Consider the following 22,714-nt stretch of genomic DNA (forward strand, 5'->3'; position numbering starts at 1 on the left):
TCAAGACCGTGCTTAGAACGATGCGGCAACAAAACAACACGGCGCGGCGTTTGTCAAAACGCCTCAGATACTGCTTAGCGTGACATGTAGCGCGTTGAACTTCGCGGCAGGAGAGATAAAACATTCCCGTTGAGATTTGATTCAGATTTGACGCATTTGATAAAGCACTTTCTTGCATGGACTGACCGAATCGGTATGTTACAGAGTGTCTTCAGGAAGTGTGATAATAAAAACAACACATCAGTTCCGTCAAGTCCTTAGTACACATTTTCCACGACAAAGCTACGTTGCATGACTCCACCTAACGAGATTCCCTATTTCACAATTTCACATCATTTCAATGAAAAACAGTCGTCACTCGTGACCCACAGAACACATGGTCTTCAAATATTCACAGCTGTAAAAGGCTTACATCCGGTTTGTCGAAACTTCGCGCTGTACGTTGAATGGCCCACGACGATCTCATATCCCAGTCTAAGAGGGTTCTCTAATATCCTCCAGTTCGGCAAGGTTGCGTTTCCGCAAACGCCAACAGATGATGAGCAGAATAACTCTCAAACTTTGCAGCGCCAGTGGTCCAACGAGACAACCGGGCAGTCAGCCATGACCGCGATCCCTAGTCCAAGAAGTCCTGCAAGCCAGCGCGCCACAGCGCCGGCAGGCACGGCGCGGTGCACGGCACAGACCTTGGTGAACAGCGACGAGCCCCCATAGGAGCGGCTCTTGATCTTGCAGAGACTCATGCCGGCGTCGCGGCCCGGCCCGGCTCAACGGACGATCGCACCGACGGCGCGCCGACAGCCGGCGGCCACACCTGCGGCCGCCGGCACCGGGCCACGCAGTGGCGTCGGCGGCGGCGCCCGACACGCGCCGCCGCCGCCGCCGCCGCCGCCGCCGACGGCGACGGCGAGGCGCGCGCGGCGGCTGGGCCGGCTATCGCCGCCGCACGGCGCGAGCACACAGCCGGCCATGGGACCAGCGGGCACCAACAGCGCGCCGGGCCGATAGCTGACCCCGTCAGCGGCCCGTGTGCTTGGTTGACACTACGCGGGAGGCGGGGAGGTCTTCAGCGGCGTCGGCCGGCCGCTCGGGCGCTGTCAGCACGCTCCACGGGGAGGCGGGGAGGCCTACAGCGGCGACGGCTGGCCGCACAGGCGCTGTGAGCAGGCTCTGCGGTTGTGCGGCTGAGGTTTGTGTTTGAGTGAGGATGTAACCTTCGCTGCGGTAGAACGCTGGACTGAATGCTGCCCAAGTATGCAGTCAATAAACTGAATACTGCCGCGTGTGCAGCGCGCTGTAAGTTGTACACACACGAATCGCGTGCACACATAAATCGCATTCTATTCGACACACGTCATCAGCACCTCCACCTCGCGGAGGTGCTGCCTCTATCTTCACCTGCGTCTCACGGACCCCAGCACCCGGAAGAAAGGCAGAAAGACAAGTTTCTTCGTCGCGAAAACACGTGCGCGATACGTAAACAAATCCCCGCATCCCCCAGAGGTGGAAAGGTGAAGGTACGATGTAAGGAGCGCCACAGACGTCGTGACAGCTTGCTCCAAAATCGAGCGGCCGGTGGCCAACCAGAACGACCAGCGGTGCACGAGTCCAGGGACTAACACCTGACGGGCACCGACGAGCGTGGCATCGGATCAGAGGCCGCCGACCAGGGAAGGGTCGGACGTAGAACGAGGGACGACGGCGACGCCGGGGGCAGGGCGGGGGGGGGGGGGGGGCAGCTGCGGGAAGTCGCGGGGTTTTCCAGCCATTTGTAACGAGTGACACACTCCAGGATATAGCATCCCGGCCAGAATGAGCCTCAGGAACCTCCAGGGAGTAACTGAACAGTGGTACCGCTTGAGAAGTGAGAGCCACGAGTTCCAAAAATCCCACCAACGGCGCGCCCGTCCCCCCCCCCCCCCCATGTCCTCCTCCTCCTCGGCTGAGCCCTCCTTCCGGCGCTCCGAACGGGAGGGTTGTCGCCCACGATGTGTCACTGGCTCCCTGGTGTCTCTGTGTGGCGGGCGGTCCGGCAGCGCCGACAACATTAGACCGGCCGGCCTCCCGTCGGCCGAGCGCGTCGTTCCGGCGGCCGTTCGGACCGGGCGGCACCCCCGAGCGACGTAAAGCCCCGAACGACGCCGGTCGTGCCGAGCCCCGCCGGGAGACAGATGGCGGGGCGACGTGGCGTGCCGAGCCATTTGAGCCGCCAGCGTCAAGAAACAGTCGTTGGCGTCGAGTGTCAACATTGGCAGCGCCGTCAGCTGTTTTCAAATGGCATCCGGCTGCCCGCGACTGCACGCCATCAGTGGGGTTGGCCTGCATGCGCCAGGGTGTTGCGGCTCACTTGTAGGATAACACTGGAACCCGGTCGGAAATGGCTGGCAGACCCGAGCACGGTGCGTGCCAGCGTGCCGGGACGCCGGTGTACAAGGACAAGGGCGCAGTACGCACCAGCGTGCCGGAGGCGCTGGTGGAGAGGTCGCCGACCTTGCCGCTGCCGCTCGAGTCGTTGGCCGCCGTGTCGTTACCTGGGGAGCAGCGAGGCCGTATTATACGGGAACAGCGCCCGGTACGAGCGGCAAAAGAACGAGCGCTCGCAGAGCTCGAGAGGCCAGCCCTTCTTCAACGACATAGCGCTGTGCATTGCAACGTTCCGTCCACTGGCTTCTGGCTGGCTGGTCTGGAAACCAGCTGGCTCCGGATGAAAGCAGCGAGGTATTAAACGTGCTCTGACGGAGGTCCCACTTATAGAAACAAATGGCCGGCTCTGCCACACCATAACCTTGGAATTGTTCTCTCGGCACAAATGCCACCAGCACTTGCGAAATGAAGGACCCACTCAGAGACATCTAAATAATTCATCTGCAGCAACGTGAGCTAGTGCCCACTTGCAAAACACGTGGACACCCTTCACAACTGAATCTAGTCAGCAGCCGTGTACGCGGCCAAGCAGCCGCGACCTGCCGCGACGGTCTTTGGGCGTGAGACATCACCGCCATCATCAGGCAAGCCTATCACGCCCTAGCACTTACTGGCGGCGCGCTGATGACTCATGCGACCGCAGTCCACGCCCCCCCCCCCCCCCCCCCCCCCGGCCGCATCGCACCAGAACATATAACGTGGAACTTAGCGGCATCAACTGTTCGCATTCCTCGCACGGAATGGGCATAAGTTGACCGTTGCGCGCCTACGGCGTGAGATATTGGACCAACAGCCTGGGGCGTGCACCGCGTCATGAATCATGCAACGTCACGGTGCACCGCGACGGTTCAGTATCGGCAGCCACCGCCGCGGCTGTCGATAGCGCAAATACGTGCAGCATGACATCGCAGGAATGATCGCCGCGAAGTCCGCCATCGCCGTTTCCGAAAAGCAAACAGTCACATGCTGCAGGGTCATATGCATAATTTTTGAAGCGGGGTAACTGTGGCGCCCGCACCAATCTTCCCGTGCTCTTCTCCTCGCTCTGTGGTCCGCCACTTCCTTCCGTACGAAGTAGGTGCCATCCGCAGCGACAGCAGTACTAGTTCTCGGACCTGTCATGGGTCAGTTTGGGCACGTACCGCTCGCTTCACCGCTTAGGAAAATTGTCTCTAAGTCAGCAGTCTAGGGAAAACCCACATTTAACGAGCGGTACAGAACATGGTGTACTTCGAAAACGCAAGTACACAATATCGTGCACTTCGAAAACGTAAGAGAAGATCGAAGATACATTGATGCAATACCTTAACAGTCGTTTGCGTTAAGACGAAATATGCAATTCACATGACATTGCAAGGCGCCATTGGAAAAGAGCCCCGCAGGGAGTCAGGCATGCGCAGGAGAAACGAAGGGGTAGCGATCGTCCGGAAGCAAGAATTACAACAGGAGTTACAAATGATGCTCTTCACAATTCAGAGCGAATTACACGAAGTAGTGCGCAGCATGACTTAGTGGTGCAGCAACCATCAAATTTGGTCAGGGTAAATGCAGCAAAAAAAAAAAAAAAAACATAGGCAAACGCAGCAAAACCACGCCACATAGCAGGGCTACTCGGTGAGGGTAACCACACACGTGCTCGCTACGTCTCCCTAGGAAAACAGTTCATCATACATAGTGGCTGCGGAGGCCGACCGCAAGGGAGACCGCTGAAATACAAAAACGATCACGCCTCGAACCCTGGAGTGTCCTCGAGATGATCCTCGTCGCTACCAGCCCACCATCACGCCAATGGGCCGTGTCGAGCTACAAGGCTTGTCCAGCCTATACGGCGGCGAGTCGTCCGAGTTGCACCACACGCCTCGCAGACGCGAGCGCACGTGGTGACATCCTGAGTGTCTTACGGTGAGGGCCAACCGCCTTCTGAGGGGCTCACGATCACTGCGCCCGGACTGGCTGCCTGCCGGACGGCGCTCGTCCGGCCGCGTTTTACCGCCGGAAGGGCTCGTCCGGCCGCGCTTTACCGCCGAACAGGTTCGTCCAGCCGCGCTTTACCACCGGACGGCGCTCGTCCGGCCGCGCTTTACCGCCGGGATGGTGCGTGGGCATGCTGGGGGCCGTTTGAATGTGAAGTGTACGAGCTGCAGTAGGCTGCCAGGACTCCATGGACGTCAACAACGGGCCCTTAACCGTGCCTTCACTATGATTTTTTGGCCGTGGATTAATGACATCATCGAGCCAAAACTACCCCGGCACCACTGCCATCATGTGCGTGGTAACAGTCAACGCTGCAGACGCCAGAGAAATGTACACCCAAGTAGTGAGTTTCCTAGAAAAACTGCAAGTCATGCAATTCTCAAACAGCACTGTGTAAGCATATGCGCTGGGAATGATACAATTTTATTTCATATCCTGATGTCTAAGTCACTGGTGCGTACGCCAAAACGCACGGTATAAAATCGAAGCGTACATGCCACGCAAATAGAAAAGGACGCACGTTGCGCCTTGACATTGGACACAGAAGAACTTGAACGGGAATTGGCGACAAGACGACGTCAAAGTCACGCGAACCGAGGCATCCAGAAACACCAGGGCAGTACAACACAGCACCCAAGCGACAGACATCCACGTACAGAAAGAGAGAAAAGAGCGAACGAACAAGCGCAGCGAGAATGTCAGACGCAGAGCACAAGCCAAGCAAACGCGGCGCACGGCACGCGGCGCAGCGGCCGCCTGGCGCCGCGCCGAGGGCGGCCGGGGAGCGGCGGCGGCGGCGGCGCCTGACCTGGGCCCGGCGGGCAGGCGGAGTCGGTGCTGCTCTGGCTGAGTGAGCCGCGCTGCAGCCGGCGGCCCACACGCAGCAGGTCTGCGCGGCACGACGCCTAGTCAGCGGGAACCGCCCAGCGCTCCGGCGTGGCGCGAGAGGCGGCGCGGCGGCCCCGGTCAGCGGGCACCAGCGCAGGGCACGCCGCCGGGACAGGACGGTCGCAGCGAGGCGGCGCTTGGCCGGGAATACCGCACGTCCCCGCACCGGGCAGGGTTACTGAGTGGCGCCGACCAGGGGGTGGCCGCCCACCCGCGTCAGGGAGGCACCACCCACGTCCGCCGGCCGGCCGGCCCAGGGACGCCGCTCAATGTTGACGGCCGTCCGGCGAACACCGCTGCCACACCAACACGGCGCCCGCCCCGTCCAGCGCCGCTCCGTCGCCGGTCCGAGAGAGCCGTGGACCGACGCGTCGCCCCCGCACAGCCCAGCCACGACAGCGCCGAGACTGCCGCTATCGAGGGGCCTCCCGGCCAAATACGCGGAGCTGACTTCTCGCCGAACGCCTGCCCAGAGCTGACAAAACATATCTGTCCGTAATGGGATAGCTGCTATCAGCCACGATAGGCGCGGTCACTCACTGCAGACCTGACAAAGGCTGCACCGTTGCTGCGTAGACAATGTCCGCTTCAATGCACGTGATTATGATCAGGCATGCATACGGAGCGGATATAAAGCTACTGACAGAGACGCCCAAAGTGATGCAATCTATCTAGCACCGCATGGCTGGAAACTGTATACGAATAGTTGATGCCGAAAGCTCACTAGTTCGTCCTACATATGCTAGCAACGAAACAGGCCAATGCTTACACACATCGACTGAAAGCATGCGAGGTGTGTTGCGCGATGACGAAGATTCCGGCGACGTAGCTCAGACAATGTCGGCATTTCATCGTCCTGCTACGCGACCATTTCTACACATTTCGGCTCGGCCGTCCCGCCGTTAACAGTGTTGGCACGCGCGGCCCCCTGTGCGTACGGTGCGTCGCCAGTGTGTGTGGTGGTGGTAAACGGGCGCCGCCGGCGTCACGTGCCCGCCACCGGCCGCGCCGGCCACCGTGACTGTGAGCCGGTGGTCACGGCACGCGCGGCCGGGAGCCGACGCCAAACAGCTGTGGCAATCAGCTGGGAGGCGACACCGGCCGTGGCCTATCGCCGACGGTCGTCCGGCGCCGTCGGACGGCAAGGTCAGCCGGACGGGCGGCGCACGAGCGGCGGAGCGCCGGTCCCCGCCGGTCACACTCGGGACAGGGCCGGTGGGACGGCCCACGAGCGGCGGAGCGCCGGTCCCGGCCGGCCACACTCGGGACGGGGCCGGTGGGGCGGCGCACGAGCGGCGGAGCGCCGGTCCCCGCCGGTCACACTTGGGACAGGGCCAGTGGGGCGGCGCACGAGCGGCGGAGCGCCGGTCCCGGCCGTTCACACTTGGGACAGGGCCGGTGGGACGGCCCACGAGAGGCGGAGCGCCGGTCCCGGCCGGCCACACTTGGGACAGGGCCGGTGGGGCGGCGCACGAGCGACGGAGCGCGGGTCCCGGCCGGCCACACTCGGGACAGGGCTGGTGGGGCGGCGCACGAGCGACGGAGCGCGGGTCCCGGCCGGCCACACTCGGGACAGGGCCGGTGGGGCGGCGCACGAACGGCGGAGCGCCGGTCCCCGTCAGCCACACTCGGGACAGGTCCGGTGGGGCGGCGCACGAGCGGCGGAGCGCCGGTCCCCGCCGGTCACACTCGGGACGGGGCCGGTGGGGCGGCGGCGCTCCTCAGCACGGCCCCAGCGGCACGATGTCAGTCTTTGGGACGGCGACGGATTCGTGCCTTGAAGTGGTCTTCGTTACGTCGCGCGCTTAGTTAAGTATAGCACAGCTATCCTAAGAAACTGGCACAGGTCTGCGGGTGGTTCTGGAGTCACTCAGGCGTTCGTCAGTCTTCACAGAGATAACCGCTGGCCGACGGCGTCCCCCCCCCCTTCCAAAACAAGGGGCGGATCTTTACGGGGACCTCCGTACACCTGCGCGTGCCACAGGCCGACAAGACACATCAGGAGAAAGGCCAGCCGTAAAGCGACCCGAAGCATGCACCTCAAAGGAAGATAATCAACTGAAAATGACACTATACCATGTTGTTGAAGTTCATGGGACCTAAAACAACTGAAAAGGCCAATACTTGATAGTCAATCGACGCACAGCAATTGCGTCCTTCCTAAGCTGTTCAGTGTGCTTTGAACACCACATTGAAGTCACTGCTACCTCACAGACACGACAGCCCAGCGTGCTGGGCAGATGCCAAAGTCGCTGGTCACGAGCTCTCACGTAAAGCCTGCTTTTTCACATCCATTGAGTTCCATTCCTAAGTGACATCCAGTAAACAGGTTTGATGAGATCAAGACGGCCTTACATCCATAGGTTTACGGGTTAATCACAAGTCATAACAACTGTTCAGTGCACGGCGAAAAACCGCTAAACGTTGAGAAAAGAAGAAACATACTTAACACCACGAGATCCACTGCTCAGGTTTGGGACCACTGAACAGGCCAGGTGCAAGCATTAGTGTCGCCTATCGCGCGACCACAGGCCAGCGCATCAAGTCTCCTGTCTTATCTGACTGTTTTCCACGCATCCCACCCCTTCGGTCATGCGGTGAATCATTTACTGCCCGTCGCTAGGAGCAGCGTAAACGCAAGATTTCTGTACACGGAATACAAACATAAGCTGCATGTGTCGTGATCAGGAACAAAGCCACTCATTCCAACTTTGGAGGTGGATGCCAGAATGAAACTATTGCTGTTACATACTGTGCATAAAACTATATTTTCCTAAATCGCATGTCCACACACCATATACCTTATGATTGTAGACTATATAAACACAATATCTGACCGGTCCGTATAGATCGCCTCAAATACGTACACATGGTAATTTTTTGACGACACCGTTATATACTTATGGAAGGGTATACGGACAAACGCAGCGCCTCCTACTGCCGCAACCGAAGACGTCAACACAACGAATGTCAAAACGGCAATACACGCGAGTGTATAACGACGACCAATACGAATGCAATGCACCAGTCGTACTCCACACGGGCGCAGCGTCTCAGCGGTTTGGCTCCAGCAGACCTCGTGGCGCATGTCCACATCCCCTGGTGTGCCGGGGCGGGAGGCCGGGACACCCGCGTGATGGTGCGGCCCCGCCCCAGCCCGGCAGCGGGACCGACGGGAGACCTGCCCCCGCGTCCGACCGAACCCACCCCTGAGCGGGTCAGCCAAAAGGGCGGGACGCAGCAGCACTGCCACTGAGGCCACCAGCCGTGGGCACACGGGTGTGCCCAACCAAGCCGACAACAACGCGGGCACACGCCCAGGTGGAACCATGCTGGACGGGCCGTGGAACCATGCTGGAACCAATGCGAACACAGCCTCAGGTGGAACCATGCTGGGGCCATCAGGTTACACAGTTTGGTGGTACCATGTTGGAGCCACCACTCGCAACGGGTGGAGGAAGCCACGCGAGTCCGCTCTACACTTCCCGAGAGGCGACATGCAAACACCCTGAACTGAGGTCCATGAATCCATGGACCATGGGCACCATGGCCGCAGGTCGATGGAACAGGAGTGGCTGCGTCCAGCGCGAGCAGGGAAGCTCGCGGTATTTGGTTCACAGTACGCTGGAGATCACAAACAGGGGTTGATAAATGGAGACGGAGTACAAAATCGCAGCGATCAAGCAAGCTACAGCGTACCATGCACCGGCGCGAGCCTCACATGCCCGCCAAGAGGATGGAAGCCTAACGAGTTTGTGATGTCTGCTTCTTGGCTTTTTTACATCACGGAAGCAGCGAAAAAAAATAGCATACGCCGGTGGACGTCAGGGACTACTATCGCTGCAACGCATAAAAAACTGACTACCAACGCTGCAACGCATCAAATCCTGAATACCAACGCTGCAACGCATCAAAACCTGACTACCAATGCTGCAACGCAACAAAACCCGACTACCAATGCTGCAACGCAACAAAACCTGACTATCGACACCACAGCAGAACAAAATCTGAGCGCAGCAGCGACCTTGCGCACAGAGCTGCCGGCCCGCCTTGCCCTGCTACGTCATGCCTCGCAGCACCCGCCCGAGGGGCGCGTCTGGGCAGCGGGTGGCAACGGGCAGCACGGCCGGCGGCAGGGCGGCACGCGCTGCGCCAGCCGCTCGTTACCTTTAGAGCTCGCCATCACTAGTTAAACGGCGCCGTTGGCCAGCCCACCGGGCGCCGGTGACGGGGGGCGGGGCAGCCTCCGCGGCGCCCGGAGCATTACGCCCGACACTGGGGCGACAGGGCACTAGCGTCAGCTGGTCAGGCCGTCACGCCCGGGGGCGATCGGTGGCGGCTCATCAGGCGCTCCAGCTCGCCGGACCGGACAGAGCGCCAGGTCATCAGCACCAGCGCGGCAGCCGACACACACCAGCCCGCCAGGTCATCAGGTGATCACCAGCAGCTCGACGGGCCGCCGCCAGCCGGTCACCAGGTCGTCGTCATCAGTTCAACAGGCCGCCAAGCGGTAAACATCGGCTCAGCCTACCTAAGCCGACAACATATAACGTGCAGTCTCAACATCTACCCCGCTCACGTGTGGTCGGGCTTCCACATTTAATGACATGGCTGCGAGCCAAGCACAGTCCCAGCCCGCTGTGACAGCGCTTGCTACCCGCCACGTAAACCCACCACAGCAGTGCGCCAGCCCGAGCGGCGCACCGCTGTGGTGGGTTTGCGGTCCTGAGGACGGCTGGCCCGATCTCAGCATGCACTGACAACTGGAGGTTTGAGCGCATGACCCTTTCATGACCTGCATTTTGTGAGCATAGCGTTCGGATACTCCAATGACAGGTTTTTGTTGCAAAAACCTATCATTGGATTTTGGTTTTGGTTTTGTACTGCTTCAAAGAAGCGGACAATCGGGAGTAGGTACGTAAATATTGATCACACCGTTCTTGTTATTTAAGCACAAGCTTTCGAGGCAGCGCAGTCGGTGCGTGCATCCTGCAACCCTGACAGTGCAACTGTCTGGGGTGCAGAATGCAATGATGTTCAAATCTGCAAAAGTTAGGTATACTGTAGAGGACTTACAGATGCGTCATTAACGCTTAATTCGTGGGAGCTTTCAGTAGCCAAATCTGGTGACCAAAATCAAATCTCGACCTAGCTTGACCTTGGATGACCTGACCTCGTCGCCTGCAAAAATTCGACTTAGCCACCAGAGCGACATTTATGTAGTAATGCACTTCAGAGCAGTACAGTGACGAAAAGACGGTGGTCTAGGAAACCACTTTGGCGTGCACTTCCTGCGAGAAATGCGGGTTGTTTTTCGCTCTTGATGAAAATGTCACTGATATGACCGCGCCAAAGAGGTCACAAACATGAACCGTCATGGCCAGAAACTTCAAATTTTCACATCGGGCGTCAAACTGATGTAAACTCAGTCGACCAAAATTACAGCAGTGTGCTCAACACCGTTCAAAAATTATTCCGGACAGACCTAACAGAGGGGGGATAAGGCCCCCTCTTCTACCCTTCTCCCTCCCCCCCCCCCCCTATCGTAGCGAGAGGGCGTCCGGCCTATCCCGTGACAGCTGCAACCAATCACAAGTCAAACTGACAACGTGTTTGGGCACGCGAGCGGACCGGTCTCCGACAGAATGCAATGATGCTTCGAGATTCTAGACTGCCCACATTCAACACACTCAGAGGTTACAGAAAAGGTTCGTTTAAGTCAATGCCGACAACTTCAGGGTTTACACTGATAGCTACGGTGCCCTGGACTTAGCGATAATTTTGCGCAAAATCGCGCCAGCAGCCGGTGCGCTACGGCACACCGATCGTCATCATCAAAATACTCCGCGACGATACGGGCGCCGCTCGTGTTTAAATTCCTTTTAGGCACCTAAAATGTCATCTAAAAATAATTTATAACTAGTACCTGACAAACCAGCCACTGGACCGCCACACATACTACACCAATGTCTCAGTCAGGCTCAAGAACTGGTCACACAAAACAAACCACATAATATTGCTCCCGCTGTAACTTACGTTAGCAAAGAAGCAAGAATTTCAAGTAAAATAATTCCCACAGGTAATTTAACTCGGGTGTTAATTCTCACGGTGCTTCAATAGACTCCAAAGATCAAAGTTCTCTTTTGAAAGCCTTCAAAAGTGGCATGATCATTCAGCTATGTTGATCCTGTTGGTCCGGATTTTTCAGCCGGCCAGGCCACCGCAGGCGGGACGTTACGCCGTGCGCTGCTTGCCAACGGTTTCATTCAACAGTTTCCATTCATTCACGAGAATGCTAGGAGGCAGGCGTGAGACTGACGCATGGTGCGCATGCCGCCCTGGACAGAGTCTGCTTCACAGCCGGAATGAACGCGTCTTTCTGCTGCAGCAACAATGCGAACTGTCAGTGCAAGAAGCCTTAAATTACGCCAGGGTCGTATGTTGATTGGCACAAAGGGAGCAAGTGGTTAATCCCGACGCCGCCTATTCGTGTCAGGGTTGTGCAACTGCATGCAAAGTGTCTGACATCCATCCAGGCGTCTTTCCAGGTCAGCTACGTCCGAAAAATAAATGTACAAGTTAAGGGATGGCGGATGACTCTTACGGCAAAATCACGAGCTAAAGTGACGGAATACTACTGCTGGTCCCACAAGGGTAAGGTGGAGCCCCCTTGGAGTTTGGGACCACCTCCAAAAAATCCTCGCATTCGGGCCCCTAACTTGTAGCATAAATAGTGTATATATATATATATATATATATATATATATATATATATATATATATATATATTAGCCAATGCGGGAATCCATCTTACTGCGCGCAGCCCTCGAAGGCTAGGCGTGCTTCGAATGCACACGCGTGGACCTTATTCATTTTATCCAAATCATGGTAAATCCTTCCATTGAGCGGCTAAGGATTTCGGGACAAACGGCCAAAATAAACTGAAATTGACGGCTAAACACCATTAAAATTAAGCACGAGCTTGATTTCTAGCTTATTAACGGCTGACCGGCTGGTCCAGGCGATCAGCTGATGGCTCATGGCTAGTGTAGTTGTTTTTTTGTTATATAGGAGTGCAAAATATCCTAGCATTCTAAATCTATTAAGAACGTGACGCAAAAATAGAATAATTGTCACGCATTCAGCAGCCAAGGGAAATGACAAATACAGCACGGCGGCATGGCGGCACGTAAAATTACTTTTGACAGTTGCATATACAAATTCATCAGGGCATATCTGACTGCTGTTCTCAGGCTAGGGCACCAAGGATGGGTGCCGCGTCAGGCCAACAGAGAGGCTCACGTCAACAAGCATAGGGTTCTCAAGGATGACATGAGGCCCCGGCCAGAGCACACGACCCTTTCAGCAAGGGGAAAATACCCAAGACCATAATTAATCCCCTGTGCGATCAAGAGTGTCCGCGCAGGCTAACAGAAAGGGCCCCGATAGGAGTGAACAATCATCCAAAAATGATATGAAAAGGAAAGAGCCCCCGATCAAAGTAGAGGACCCCTGAGCATGGAGTGTCTCGGTGCCTTACCTCTGAAGAGCCCCATCAACAGCATAAGGCCCTCCGAGCAAGTGAAAAGAACCCGAAACTAATGTGAAGCGCCCCTGAGCAACTGAGTGTACCGTGGCATGTGAGGTCCGGAAAAGCGTATAGAGCATTTTCAGCGAATGACAAGAATCCGTGGAGGGAAACCTAATCGATCAAGATTGCCCAGGCATGTACGCAGATAGTGTACCAACAGCAGCGTGGGCTGCTACGACAAAATGCAAAGATATCAAGGGCAACATGGTAAGCTCCCTAGCGATCACATTGACCCGGCAGGTGTACAACTAGGTCCTGAGCAACAGCATAAGGTCCCTGGACAACGCAATGAACCCCCAAATTTATCCCCACCTTTTGCCCATGAACACCCTCTCGCTAGGGCTGAAAGTCACAAACAACCATGCACTAAAGGCTTTTACTTACCCATTTTTGAATCTTCATCTTGAAAGTACACGTCCCCTGCAGCGAAATCGGGACTGATTTCCCCCATCTAAAGAGAAATCCTCCTTCTATCTTCTGACTTGATTTTCAAAACTGAAAAAGATGGCTGGGTGTAGAGCTAGGACCAGAGGGAGGTGACACAACTCATGGTTGCAAATGACATGACAAGGGCAGACTACTGAACATTACAACACTGGCTATTGTTTCACCCTGAGAAACTAGGATTTATAGATCAAAATACTATAACTTGTGCTCCCTAGACTCGCAGCTATGCATAAGAAAAAATAACATGGAAAGCCATGGCAACACTGAATCTGCTGTTCACTCTACCATACACTACTCACTCAACATCAATAAGGCTATAAGTTTACAATCTTGTTGAACTAAAAGCTGTTCCTTAAGGTAAAAGATTCTCATGTCAAACTTGAAAAACACCATTACCTGCTGGCAGACAAATTTGCTTGACCCCACTCACATAAGGTTCAATTTTCTAAGACTGCTGAAATATGTTGTCTGCCTCCCCTCCACACACTCATCTCAATTGATTTGCATGTCTGCCCTGTCCTCACACCAGTTTGCTCATGACAGGGTAGGTAGGTTCCAGCCATCCAGCAATGTTCCATTGTTCAAAATTGTCCTATTGTTTCAATGTTCCACAGCAATGACCCATTGCTGGCTAACTGCTATGCGAGCATGGGGCTTTGAATGGGTGAGGTTGCATCATTTTATTTTCTGACATAGGGTGGCATGTCTCTGCTGTCTTTTATGTTTGCCATTCTGTTTTTCACTTATTTCCAAAAAAAACAGACTTCATTCAATGCCAATGAAGGCAGCTAACTTGCATGGGGGACAGGTGCATGCCCAAGTATGGGGAGTGTTGCCACATCTGAGCTGGTCTGCCCAAAAGTCCATATACTGTATTAGATGCCTGTGCAAAAATAGGTGCATTTAACTGTGTGCCAAATTCAGGCTGGGCCAGCTTGTGCTAAATTTTTTAATTACTTCGCTTGAAAATTTTGGTCAAATTGTTGTTGAGGTGTTGAAAAATGCTTTAGGAGTATTTCAGCCTGACATACCTTTGCAGCAACATGCCTTGAGTTATTACGTCAATAAGCCCGAATTGGTGTCAAGCATGCAGTAAACCTTCGAGCATTTAGATTAAGAGTATGCATGCACTGGATTGTTGCTACTGCTTCTGCTATGCTGGACATGTTCAGTGTAACATGATGATTTACAGTCTGGCATCTGGGGGAGGCAGGAGGCACAATTATCCCCCAAGAGACTGAAAAAGCATGTGACATCATGATGAGTGCTGAGGACACACCCTGCATAACAGTGATATTCCAGCAACAATGTCAGCAGATGCACGGGATATACTTCACAAGCTCAACTTTGGCATAGGTCACCACCAACCTCAAATCATATGGAATCACTGTTTCACAAAATTATTTTGTTGCTGAGATAAGCTTTAACAAAAAAGCACCCATAACAGTCCTTCAAAAAGTCAACTTCATTTAACCCAGCTTCGGATCCAAACATGCATGCTCTAGGTTCAGCATCATCATTATGTTATGGTTTGGTGCTGTGGATGGATTTTTAGCATGCTTGCCTCCATCCAAATTTCACAAAAAAAGATCAGCAGCCCCCTCAGCATTAACTTGAGCCAAATTACAATGAACCATTGCCCCCCTCCCCCACAAAAACTTAGAACTATTGTAGCCTATGGCTATGAATGTCACTGGCCGACAATGGTGCAGTGACATTGAGAGATCTGAATTCAGTGTTACAGCCACACAATAACGGTACTCATCACTTGATGCACCACACATCAATAAATAATTCTAGTCCAGTTTTAACGTCCTTTCTACCTGAAATGTGAACACTCACCGCCTACCAGAAACTATAATGCAAAAGATGGAAAACATGTCCTAACTCGGCACGCTAGGAAACAAGCGTCCGCAAAAAAATCACATACTGTATGAAACCACACCTGAAGGTCACAGCTGCCCACCGCTGTGAACGCAGAATTTCGGATTCAGGATGCCGACTCCCAAGCACTAGAGAGCTGAAAATCGATATCACTGCACCTGTTTGGTGCCACCGGCCGACAATTGACGACACTGCGCCAAATTTCCATCAAATATACAGCTTTTTGGAAAATAAATATGGCAGCACTACTGATCTTCCTCTGGACGATGAAGTACAGAGCGCGACCAGAAAGACAATTAGGACACAAGAACACTGGCGCTGTCGTCTATTGCAAACATTACTTACGAAAAGTAAAGACATGCTGCGTAATGAAGCGTTAAATCCTTTTAAGCAGGCACGACGAAATACTTGTGTCCGTTATTCAAGTTTGTGGTATTGTTCAATGAAAGGCGCCGGTGCTGAACTGTGATTGCATCGCATGTGAGCACCGAGACCATACGCGGATCCTGTGGGAGAGGGGGCGGGGCACGGAGTCATGGCCCCCCAAAACCTATGAGAGTATGTTTTGGCCCCCCAAAACATTCCAATAACTTCATAAAAGTTCCGTCTACTTACCGTCTGTTTTAACTTTAACTGTGTTAACTGTTTTGTTTTAACTTTTGTTTAAAATTCAAACGCATTTCGGTGCTTTTTTTTGTTTTGAATGGTGTCCCTACAGGTACTCGCGAGAGGCACCAGGCACTGGACCTCAGATCCCACACCAGCCAGCTGGCGACGAACGGCAGCTCCCCCCCCCCCCCGCCCGCCAAAAAAGCAACTCTAGGCTAGATCCGCCCCTGACCGAGACTCAGCTGCGTTCGTTCATACTACCAAGCTGGGGTCGCACAGGAACGCATCGTATACCACACTGGTGCTCGCCGATGCAAGACGCAAGAAAACCTGCATGCGTCACGCGTGGTCCTTCTAATTCGACGATGCGAGCAACCGAGCGGTTTCACACAGGTGTCCTATCTCCCGTCCGGTGCGAGCCGCGGCGGCGGCGTGCCAGGCCCTGGTACCCGCCACGCTTAAGTGGGCTGTGCGCGCAAACAGTCTGCGTTTTTTTCCCATGACAGACAGGCGGGCTCCGTAGAAAACACCGACGGGCTTTGATTCGGGCCCATATGCGATTAGATGTTGCAATCACCAGTGCTGGTCGCGTACGGGAACCCGGTCCCTGGTACGAACTCTCTCCGGTTCGGGCCGCGCGACTGTCACTGGAAATTGCTGGCTACACCATCAGGGCAAATTAGCATTGATACCTCATGAGACGTTAGATGCAATACTAATTAGCTTGTGTGGGTCTATTAGTCCGCTCGCAATGCGTTGATAATGGAAATGTATTTGGGACTCGCTTACTCAAAGAATGTGTCTCTGCTACCCGCAAATCATGATAGCCCTTCCTCCCCCCCCCCCCCCTTGCAAATTCTGACTCCGACCATGGGTAAATGTCAAATGCCAATTTTCCAATAATTTTGCGAATTTTGGTTAAATTCGTTTGCATAGTCCAGCATTTAATGTAAACGCTTTGGCTCATGGGAGGATGGGATTGCGGTAAATGGCCCGCTTAGCTGAGCTGCTGCCGTCATCGGCAGCTTTGTTACTATGGTGACGTCATCAGGCGCCATCAGTTATTTCCCAAGATCCTTCGTCGCACGTTGCGCTGCGGCACATTGGCGCTTGGCGGTTAGCATTTCGCGGTGTGGTGTGGCACGTGTGTCGCCGTTGGAGGGGTAGGTGTCTAATGTGTGGTGTCTGCATAGTAATTTGTTACCTTTTTGACGTAATGACCTACAGTGTCCAAAATAAGCCCGTCATTGCATTTACTCATACTGCATACATTTACTACAAATAGCACCTATTACCAATTATGAAAGCCCTCCATTACACGTTATGACTGCAAAATGGTACAAGGGATGGAAAGCCGTCTCTCTGAATACTGGGATATGAAAAACGTTTTGATGGTCTTACTGTTGTGTGCATCAGCAGTCGGCTTTTGGTATTCATCTGTTTTTACTGGGCAACATGCGCATGATGTCTGGAATATATTGGTTTTTACAGGCGTGGGTTTTATTTTGATTGCAATATGTTTGAATGTATTCTCAGCTAGCTATACTATGTAAAAAATCATACACAACTTGGGGTCATAACATACATAACTAAAATCATACATAATTCATGGATCTCACCAATTTAAAATACCAGGTTCTGTGATAGTTGAATTTAAAGGGACATTAGATTTGCATCCAATCCCCACATCAGTGCATCTCTGACATCTAGCCTCCGATCTGAGTGATGTTCAATGCAAAAGCAAGACCTATGCATGCATGGAGTGTTGAAGGTGGCAGATGCAAATGGCTTTTGTTGTGGCACCCTCTGCATGCTGATAACATTCACATCTGGTATTGCATTGCCCTTGCCATACCATGGTACACAACTTTCTGGCAATTTCTTGTTTTATCTTAGACTGAGCTTTTTGATTGAATGGGCTTATGAGATTTGCACCCACATTAAGCAGCACTTGAAGAGAATGTTCCATGCTTGTATATATTGAAGTATGCATCTGATGTGATGAAATTAGTTCACTTCTAGTGATTGGTATACTTTTAAGTAGAAAAACTGCTCTAAACAACACAATTTCTGTGTCTAGTAATTATGCTCCTCAATACATCATTGTTTGGTGATGTCCTTGCACACATTGATTGAGACACAATTGACAGTCATGTTGGAAAACCAAGCTGATGAACATCATATTTGAGCAACTCAACAATTTTTTTTTTTGCTTTGATTTCAGCAAGGCAAATGAAATGACAGGATTTGACTGATGTTATTATGGCATTGTGGATGCCTGGGCAACCTTAAAATACTCTTCAAAATAGTTCACACATTTTTGTGGGTGTGTAGCTCAGAAACTGGAAGGGCATAGCTGTGAACTGCGCTGAGGGATTTTTGAGGTGGCTATGTCAATTCAAAACTGGGTACAAATGTACAACACAGGTTTTAATGCTAGAATGAAGACTCCACCAGGGGATTGTGAAATTACCAGCGAACGGCAGGACTTTGCGGCGAAAGCCTAACGCCGCAATTTTTGGCACTGTTCTTCCTGCCTCTTATGTCATCTAACTCTCATGCGGCCATTGCCACCCACCGCATGCCATCCCAGTGAAGGTCAAGTAGGGAGCGCTGAAACCGATTCGACCTCACCCTACTGCGGTGGAGTGAATGGAAGGCAGGCTAATCCAGCCAACTAAGCTACCATAGTCGACGGGATTTAAGGAAATGATCACTGCGCAAAGCGAGTTTAAGCAAAAATGTACGGGATGTAGTAATGCTGGACGCATCAGCTGTAGTACATTTGTGGAAGTGGTGGGCATTCACCCTCCGGCCAAAATGTCACATTTCAACTCTGCTGGATGAGTCATCCATAGCTGGGCCATTGGGAGATGAGATATCCATGACAGAGACATCCCAATGCCATTGTGGGATCAGGCGTGTAGGTTTTACCGTGCTCTTGTTGATTTTGCGGATCGTCGGTAACGCAGCGATTTTGCCTTGTCTCTGCACTGTATTATTTTTCCAACCTCCGGTATATGGGATTTCGCGGAACATTTGGACGCCCTAGAGGCAGACATTGCAAGATTCCGCCTGTTATTTGTGTTGCTAATATGAGTTTATTTTTCAGGAACAACATCTACAGAAACGGTGTGTACAGGTTTGGTACAGTTGAAGTCCTCAAGCACAGTTATATCCCGCTGTGAAATGGACGTCAAGAACAATACGTTTTGGGGTCTGATTCTCCAACCAGGAAAACGGTATGAGCAGATCGTGGAGAAGTCGTTCCACGTGTCGATGGCTGCATTGGACGTAGCCAGCGTCAGCGCAAATGCCAATCCGAATACCCAAGTCATGATCAACGTCGATGGTCAGGAGTTTATTCTCTGCCACCTAAACAAAAATCGCAACCCGCAGCAAACGCTGGATCTCAATTTCCAGGGCGGAGATTCCTTGGCCCTGTATGTTGATGGGCAGACACCGGTGCCAGTACACCTCACTGGCTTCTACAATGAGATTGATGATGATGATATGGAAGATATGACAATGAGTGACATGTCTGATGAAGAAGAAGCTCCAGACCTGGTTCCGGTCACGAAAGCAGCGTCTTTAAAGAAGAGCAAAGGTAAAAGCATAGGGGCAATGGGAGATGTCGCTGAGAATGGTTCCAAGAGAAAGGGATCGCCAGTGAAAGAAATTGTTCCTAAGAAGGCAAAGTTGCAAGATGCTGTAGACGATGATAGTGACGATGACGACGATGAGGATGCAGACGAAGATGACGGAGACGAAGACGAAGACGACGATGAGGACGATGATGAAGTGGAGGCTGAAGAGGAAGAGGAGGGTTTTAGCGATGAAGAAGATGATGACGAGGAGGACGACGAGGACGAGGACGATGAAGATGACGATGACGATGATGAATCCGATGGCGAACCCGAAATTCCCCTGAAGAGGACTCAACCAGTAGCACTTAAGAAGGATAAACTGTCAGCATCCGTGGAGAAGAGCCGAAAGGAAAATGGGTCTGTGAGTGTATCTGAAAGCCCAAAGAAGAAAAAGAATACGGACCAGAATTCGGCCGAGGCACAAAAAACGCCTGTTCAGCAGAAAAAGAAGGAGCCAGTGACCCCCAATCAGCAGATGAAGAAGGAGCCAGTGACCCCCAAGTCCGCAAAGAAGACGATCGGGGGTGGTGTAATGATTGAGGATCTCATCGTTGGAAGTGGCGCTGTCGCCAAAAGGGGCCGGCCTGTTTCGGTGTACTACGTGGGCCGACTCAAGCAGAATAACAAGCAATTTGATCAGACCGTTGGCGGTCCCGGATTCAAGTTCCGACTGGGTGCGAAGGAGGTGATCAAGGGCTGGGATGTGGGAGTGGAGGGCATGAAGGTGGGCGGAAAGCGGAGGATCACGTGCCCTCCGCACATGGCCTACGGCTCCAGAGGCAGCCCCCCAGTCATCCCACCTAACAGTGCCCTCGTGTTTGAAGTCACGCTGAAGAATGTCCACTGAACTTTTTGAGCACTCATTCTTGAAGCTGTGCAAAGCTATTCCACGTGATGAGGCGCGAGAGTGGGGAGTGAGCCACGAACGTTTCATGATCATGCGATGCGAGTGCGTCTCATCTGATGTCACGTTTTTCACTGGGAGGGCGCCTTGTGCGGTGTTGGCAAAGGTTGGGTCGCGAGTGGCAATGTCAAGTGCTGTATGATGTTGGGTGCAAGTGTACCATTGGGCGTTGTCGCTGAAGTGACCCGACGGCGTTGGCCGCGCAGTTGTGTCGAGTACCTATTGCGTTTTGGGTTTTAAGTTTCAAACAATACAATGAGTGATCAAGTGCTTCGTCCGTTCGTGCCACCGCTGGTAAATACGCATGTAAACTACGAAGACAGAGAGGCACTGCCTTGATAGGCGTTCGTTAGAGGGAAGCTTAGTGTTGGAGCTCATGGGATCTTAAAAGTAGACTGTGATCGTTTCCGAGAGCTCCCAATTCAACTACACGCGGACCTTGATCGTGCACACACTACACGGTAGCCGCCACGCGCCAAGGTGCCGACGACCCTCTCCGAAGTTCGCTGACAGTCTTGATGCTCCTGCTCACTGGAAGCTCCCCGTTGCTGTGGGAGAGTCGCTTTCATAAGACAGGCTGGTGATGCTGAGCCTGTCGTAGTGTTGATGGCAAGCGTAGGAACGTTGGTAGAAGCGCGCCAACCCCGTTTGCCGTGCTCATTTCCGACGTCCCCTCGTCATCTCTGCATACATCGGAGGATAGCCGCGCGTATGTGGATGCTTCGCGATAGTCTTGCTGGAGGTTTGGAGGCGTGATTAAAATAGCCCACCCTGTCGCACGCGCTGTTCTTGGGACCTCTCGCGGCAGAACCATTCATTTTACATCCCGTGGAAATTGACGCCAGCTTTGTACATACGTTTAGTAATATTCCTCCCGTGTCGCTAAATAGTTTCGCACATTTCCCATGTTGGGTGGCGAAGGCATCAGTTCACGTACTGGTTAGTTTGCGTAACTGATCTCGATGATTGAATAAAGGAGCTTTATTGCTCAGGTGGGTTAGTGCTGGCCGTTAGTACAGCATGCGGTATGGCGGCGCGTGCATCAACTGTCTTCAAAGTACAGATGTTGTCATCCTACATCCTACAGATGTTATATCATGTCCTACAAAGCATCAAGGACCGCCTTCGCAGTCTAGATAAAAATGTTGACTTACAGTCCGGCGGCGATGGGTGTAAGGACTGGGGAGAAACGCGCATCGTTTGGCCTCCCGTCTTGCGCACCCCTATATATCAGGTAGCAACTGGCCTAAGTGTGGCTGGCCTGGCCCGAGGTGGTCTATTCTCTGCATTATACGATATGCGGTTTTCTGACCAGAAAGACGGGTAGAATTATCCGATGAACTGGATCAGGACAGATATTGACTGGTGAGTGGTATAGGACATGGATGCAGTGATGTGGATTGGGGGTGGTGAGCGGAGAAAGCAGGAATCCCAGGTGAACAAAATCCTGCAGAAAGGTTTACCTTAAATTGGTGTCCCTTAATCTCAAAGGTGCAAAAGGCGTTGTACGGGCAATGTGTATCGGATGGCGGGGCAAGGTCTCATTTTCGAAAAATAATGGGGACATATATCCTTGACTGCCCAGCATGCGTAACGGTATTGAAAAGGTCACATTCACCCGTGGGCATAATTACACGCCAAGTGCTGGTTGTAACCAACAGTGGGTTGACCAGCAAAGTCGGTTAACCAACACTGCGTTTACTGGGGTTCGAACCATAGTAAGCGAGCGGCAGATTTAACTAGTTTCGTGCTTTGATGGCATAAAATGGTACCAGAACAGAACCAGGCCACAGCAACATTTAAGTTTTGGTTACGTCCATGCACACGCAGAGGATATTTCTTCTGCGCCTAGCCTGAAGCTTCATCAACTATTCTCAGCAACCACTATTCGTGGTGCTGCCGAATTACAATGCATTCAAATTGCAGTTTCGAATTCGAAGGTGTAGTCTCCTATTCATTTCAAGAGGGGACTCCGTCACTTGCTTGAGTCCCCCCCCCCCCGCCCACACTCATTTTGAGAAAAAATGGATCAAATCCAGGGCAAAATCAGTTCACTAGCCTAACTTGGAAGAAGGTTTTGCCACTTTTCATTGTTCAGCACACGACCTCATTTCTAAAGGCTACAACCCTGTTTGAAAATAACTAAGACCCTAAGGAATACGGGTCTCTTACCCAAATTTCGTGAGCAATTCGAATTACCACTCGCGTCGCTTTTATGTTTTGGTCTGGAGAATTTGCCTGCCTCGTTCACTCGACCCATGATCGATTCCTAAGCCACGCCTCCTGTGCATCACACAGGCCTCGTTCGTTGAGATAGTTGCGTGTGGTGTGGGATGTTCGAGCTGG

At 53.0% G+C, this 22,714-nt stretch overlaps 2 protein-coding genes across 2 annotated transcripts in view; one reads left to right on the top strand and one right to left on the bottom strand.

Annotated features, from left to right (window-relative positions):
• Window positions 1-15,358, bottom strand: part of LOC119108277 (Oxysterol-binding protein-related protein 8) — a 34,039-nt gene extending 18,681 nt beyond the window's left edge. The window contains exons 1-4 of the mRNA XM_037231855.1: window positions 15,255-15,358; window positions 13,262-13,372; window positions 9,454-9,561; window positions 2,455-2,531 (exon numbers count right to left, since the gene is read on the bottom strand). Of these exons, the coding sequence (XP_037087750.1) occupies window positions 2,455-2,531; window positions 9,454-9,469 (93 nt within the window). The 5' untranslated portion in view covers window positions 9,470-9,561; window positions 13,262-13,372; window positions 15,255-15,358. The remainder of the gene's footprint in view (window positions 1-2,454; window positions 2,532-9,453; window positions 9,562-13,261; window positions 13,373-15,254) is intronic.
• A 1,558-nt stretch (window positions 15,359-16,916) lies between these two features.
• LOC119108497 (46 kDa FK506-binding nuclear protein) lies at window positions 16,917-20,635 on the top strand. The gene is made up of 2 exons (XM_037232073.1): window positions 16,917-16,980; window positions 18,930-20,635. Exon 2 carries the CDS (start codon window positions 19,007-19,009, stop codon window positions 20,309-20,311), a length of 1,305 nt encoding a protein of 434 aa, XP_037087968.1. The 5' UTR covers window positions 16,917-16,980; window positions 18,930-19,006; the 3' UTR covers window positions 20,312-20,635.
• Window positions 20,636-22,714: the final 2,079 nt, after the last annotated feature.

Source organism: Pollicipes pollicipes, unplaced genomic scaffold, assembly GCF_011947565.3.
Source record: "Pollicipes pollicipes isolate AB1234 unplaced genomic scaffold, Ppol_2.1 Scaffold_6686;HRSCAF=7923_pilon_pilon_pilon, whole genome shotgun sequence".
NCBI classification, from domain to species: Eukaryota; Metazoa; Arthropoda; class Thecostraca; order Pollicipedomorpha; family Pollicipedidae; genus Pollicipes; species Pollicipes pollicipes.

Coding starts and splice junctions, on each gene's coding strand:
- LOC119108497 (XM_037232073.1), top strand. CDS start 19,007: ATGGACGTCAAGAACAATACGTTTTGGGGTCTGATTCTCCAACCAGGA.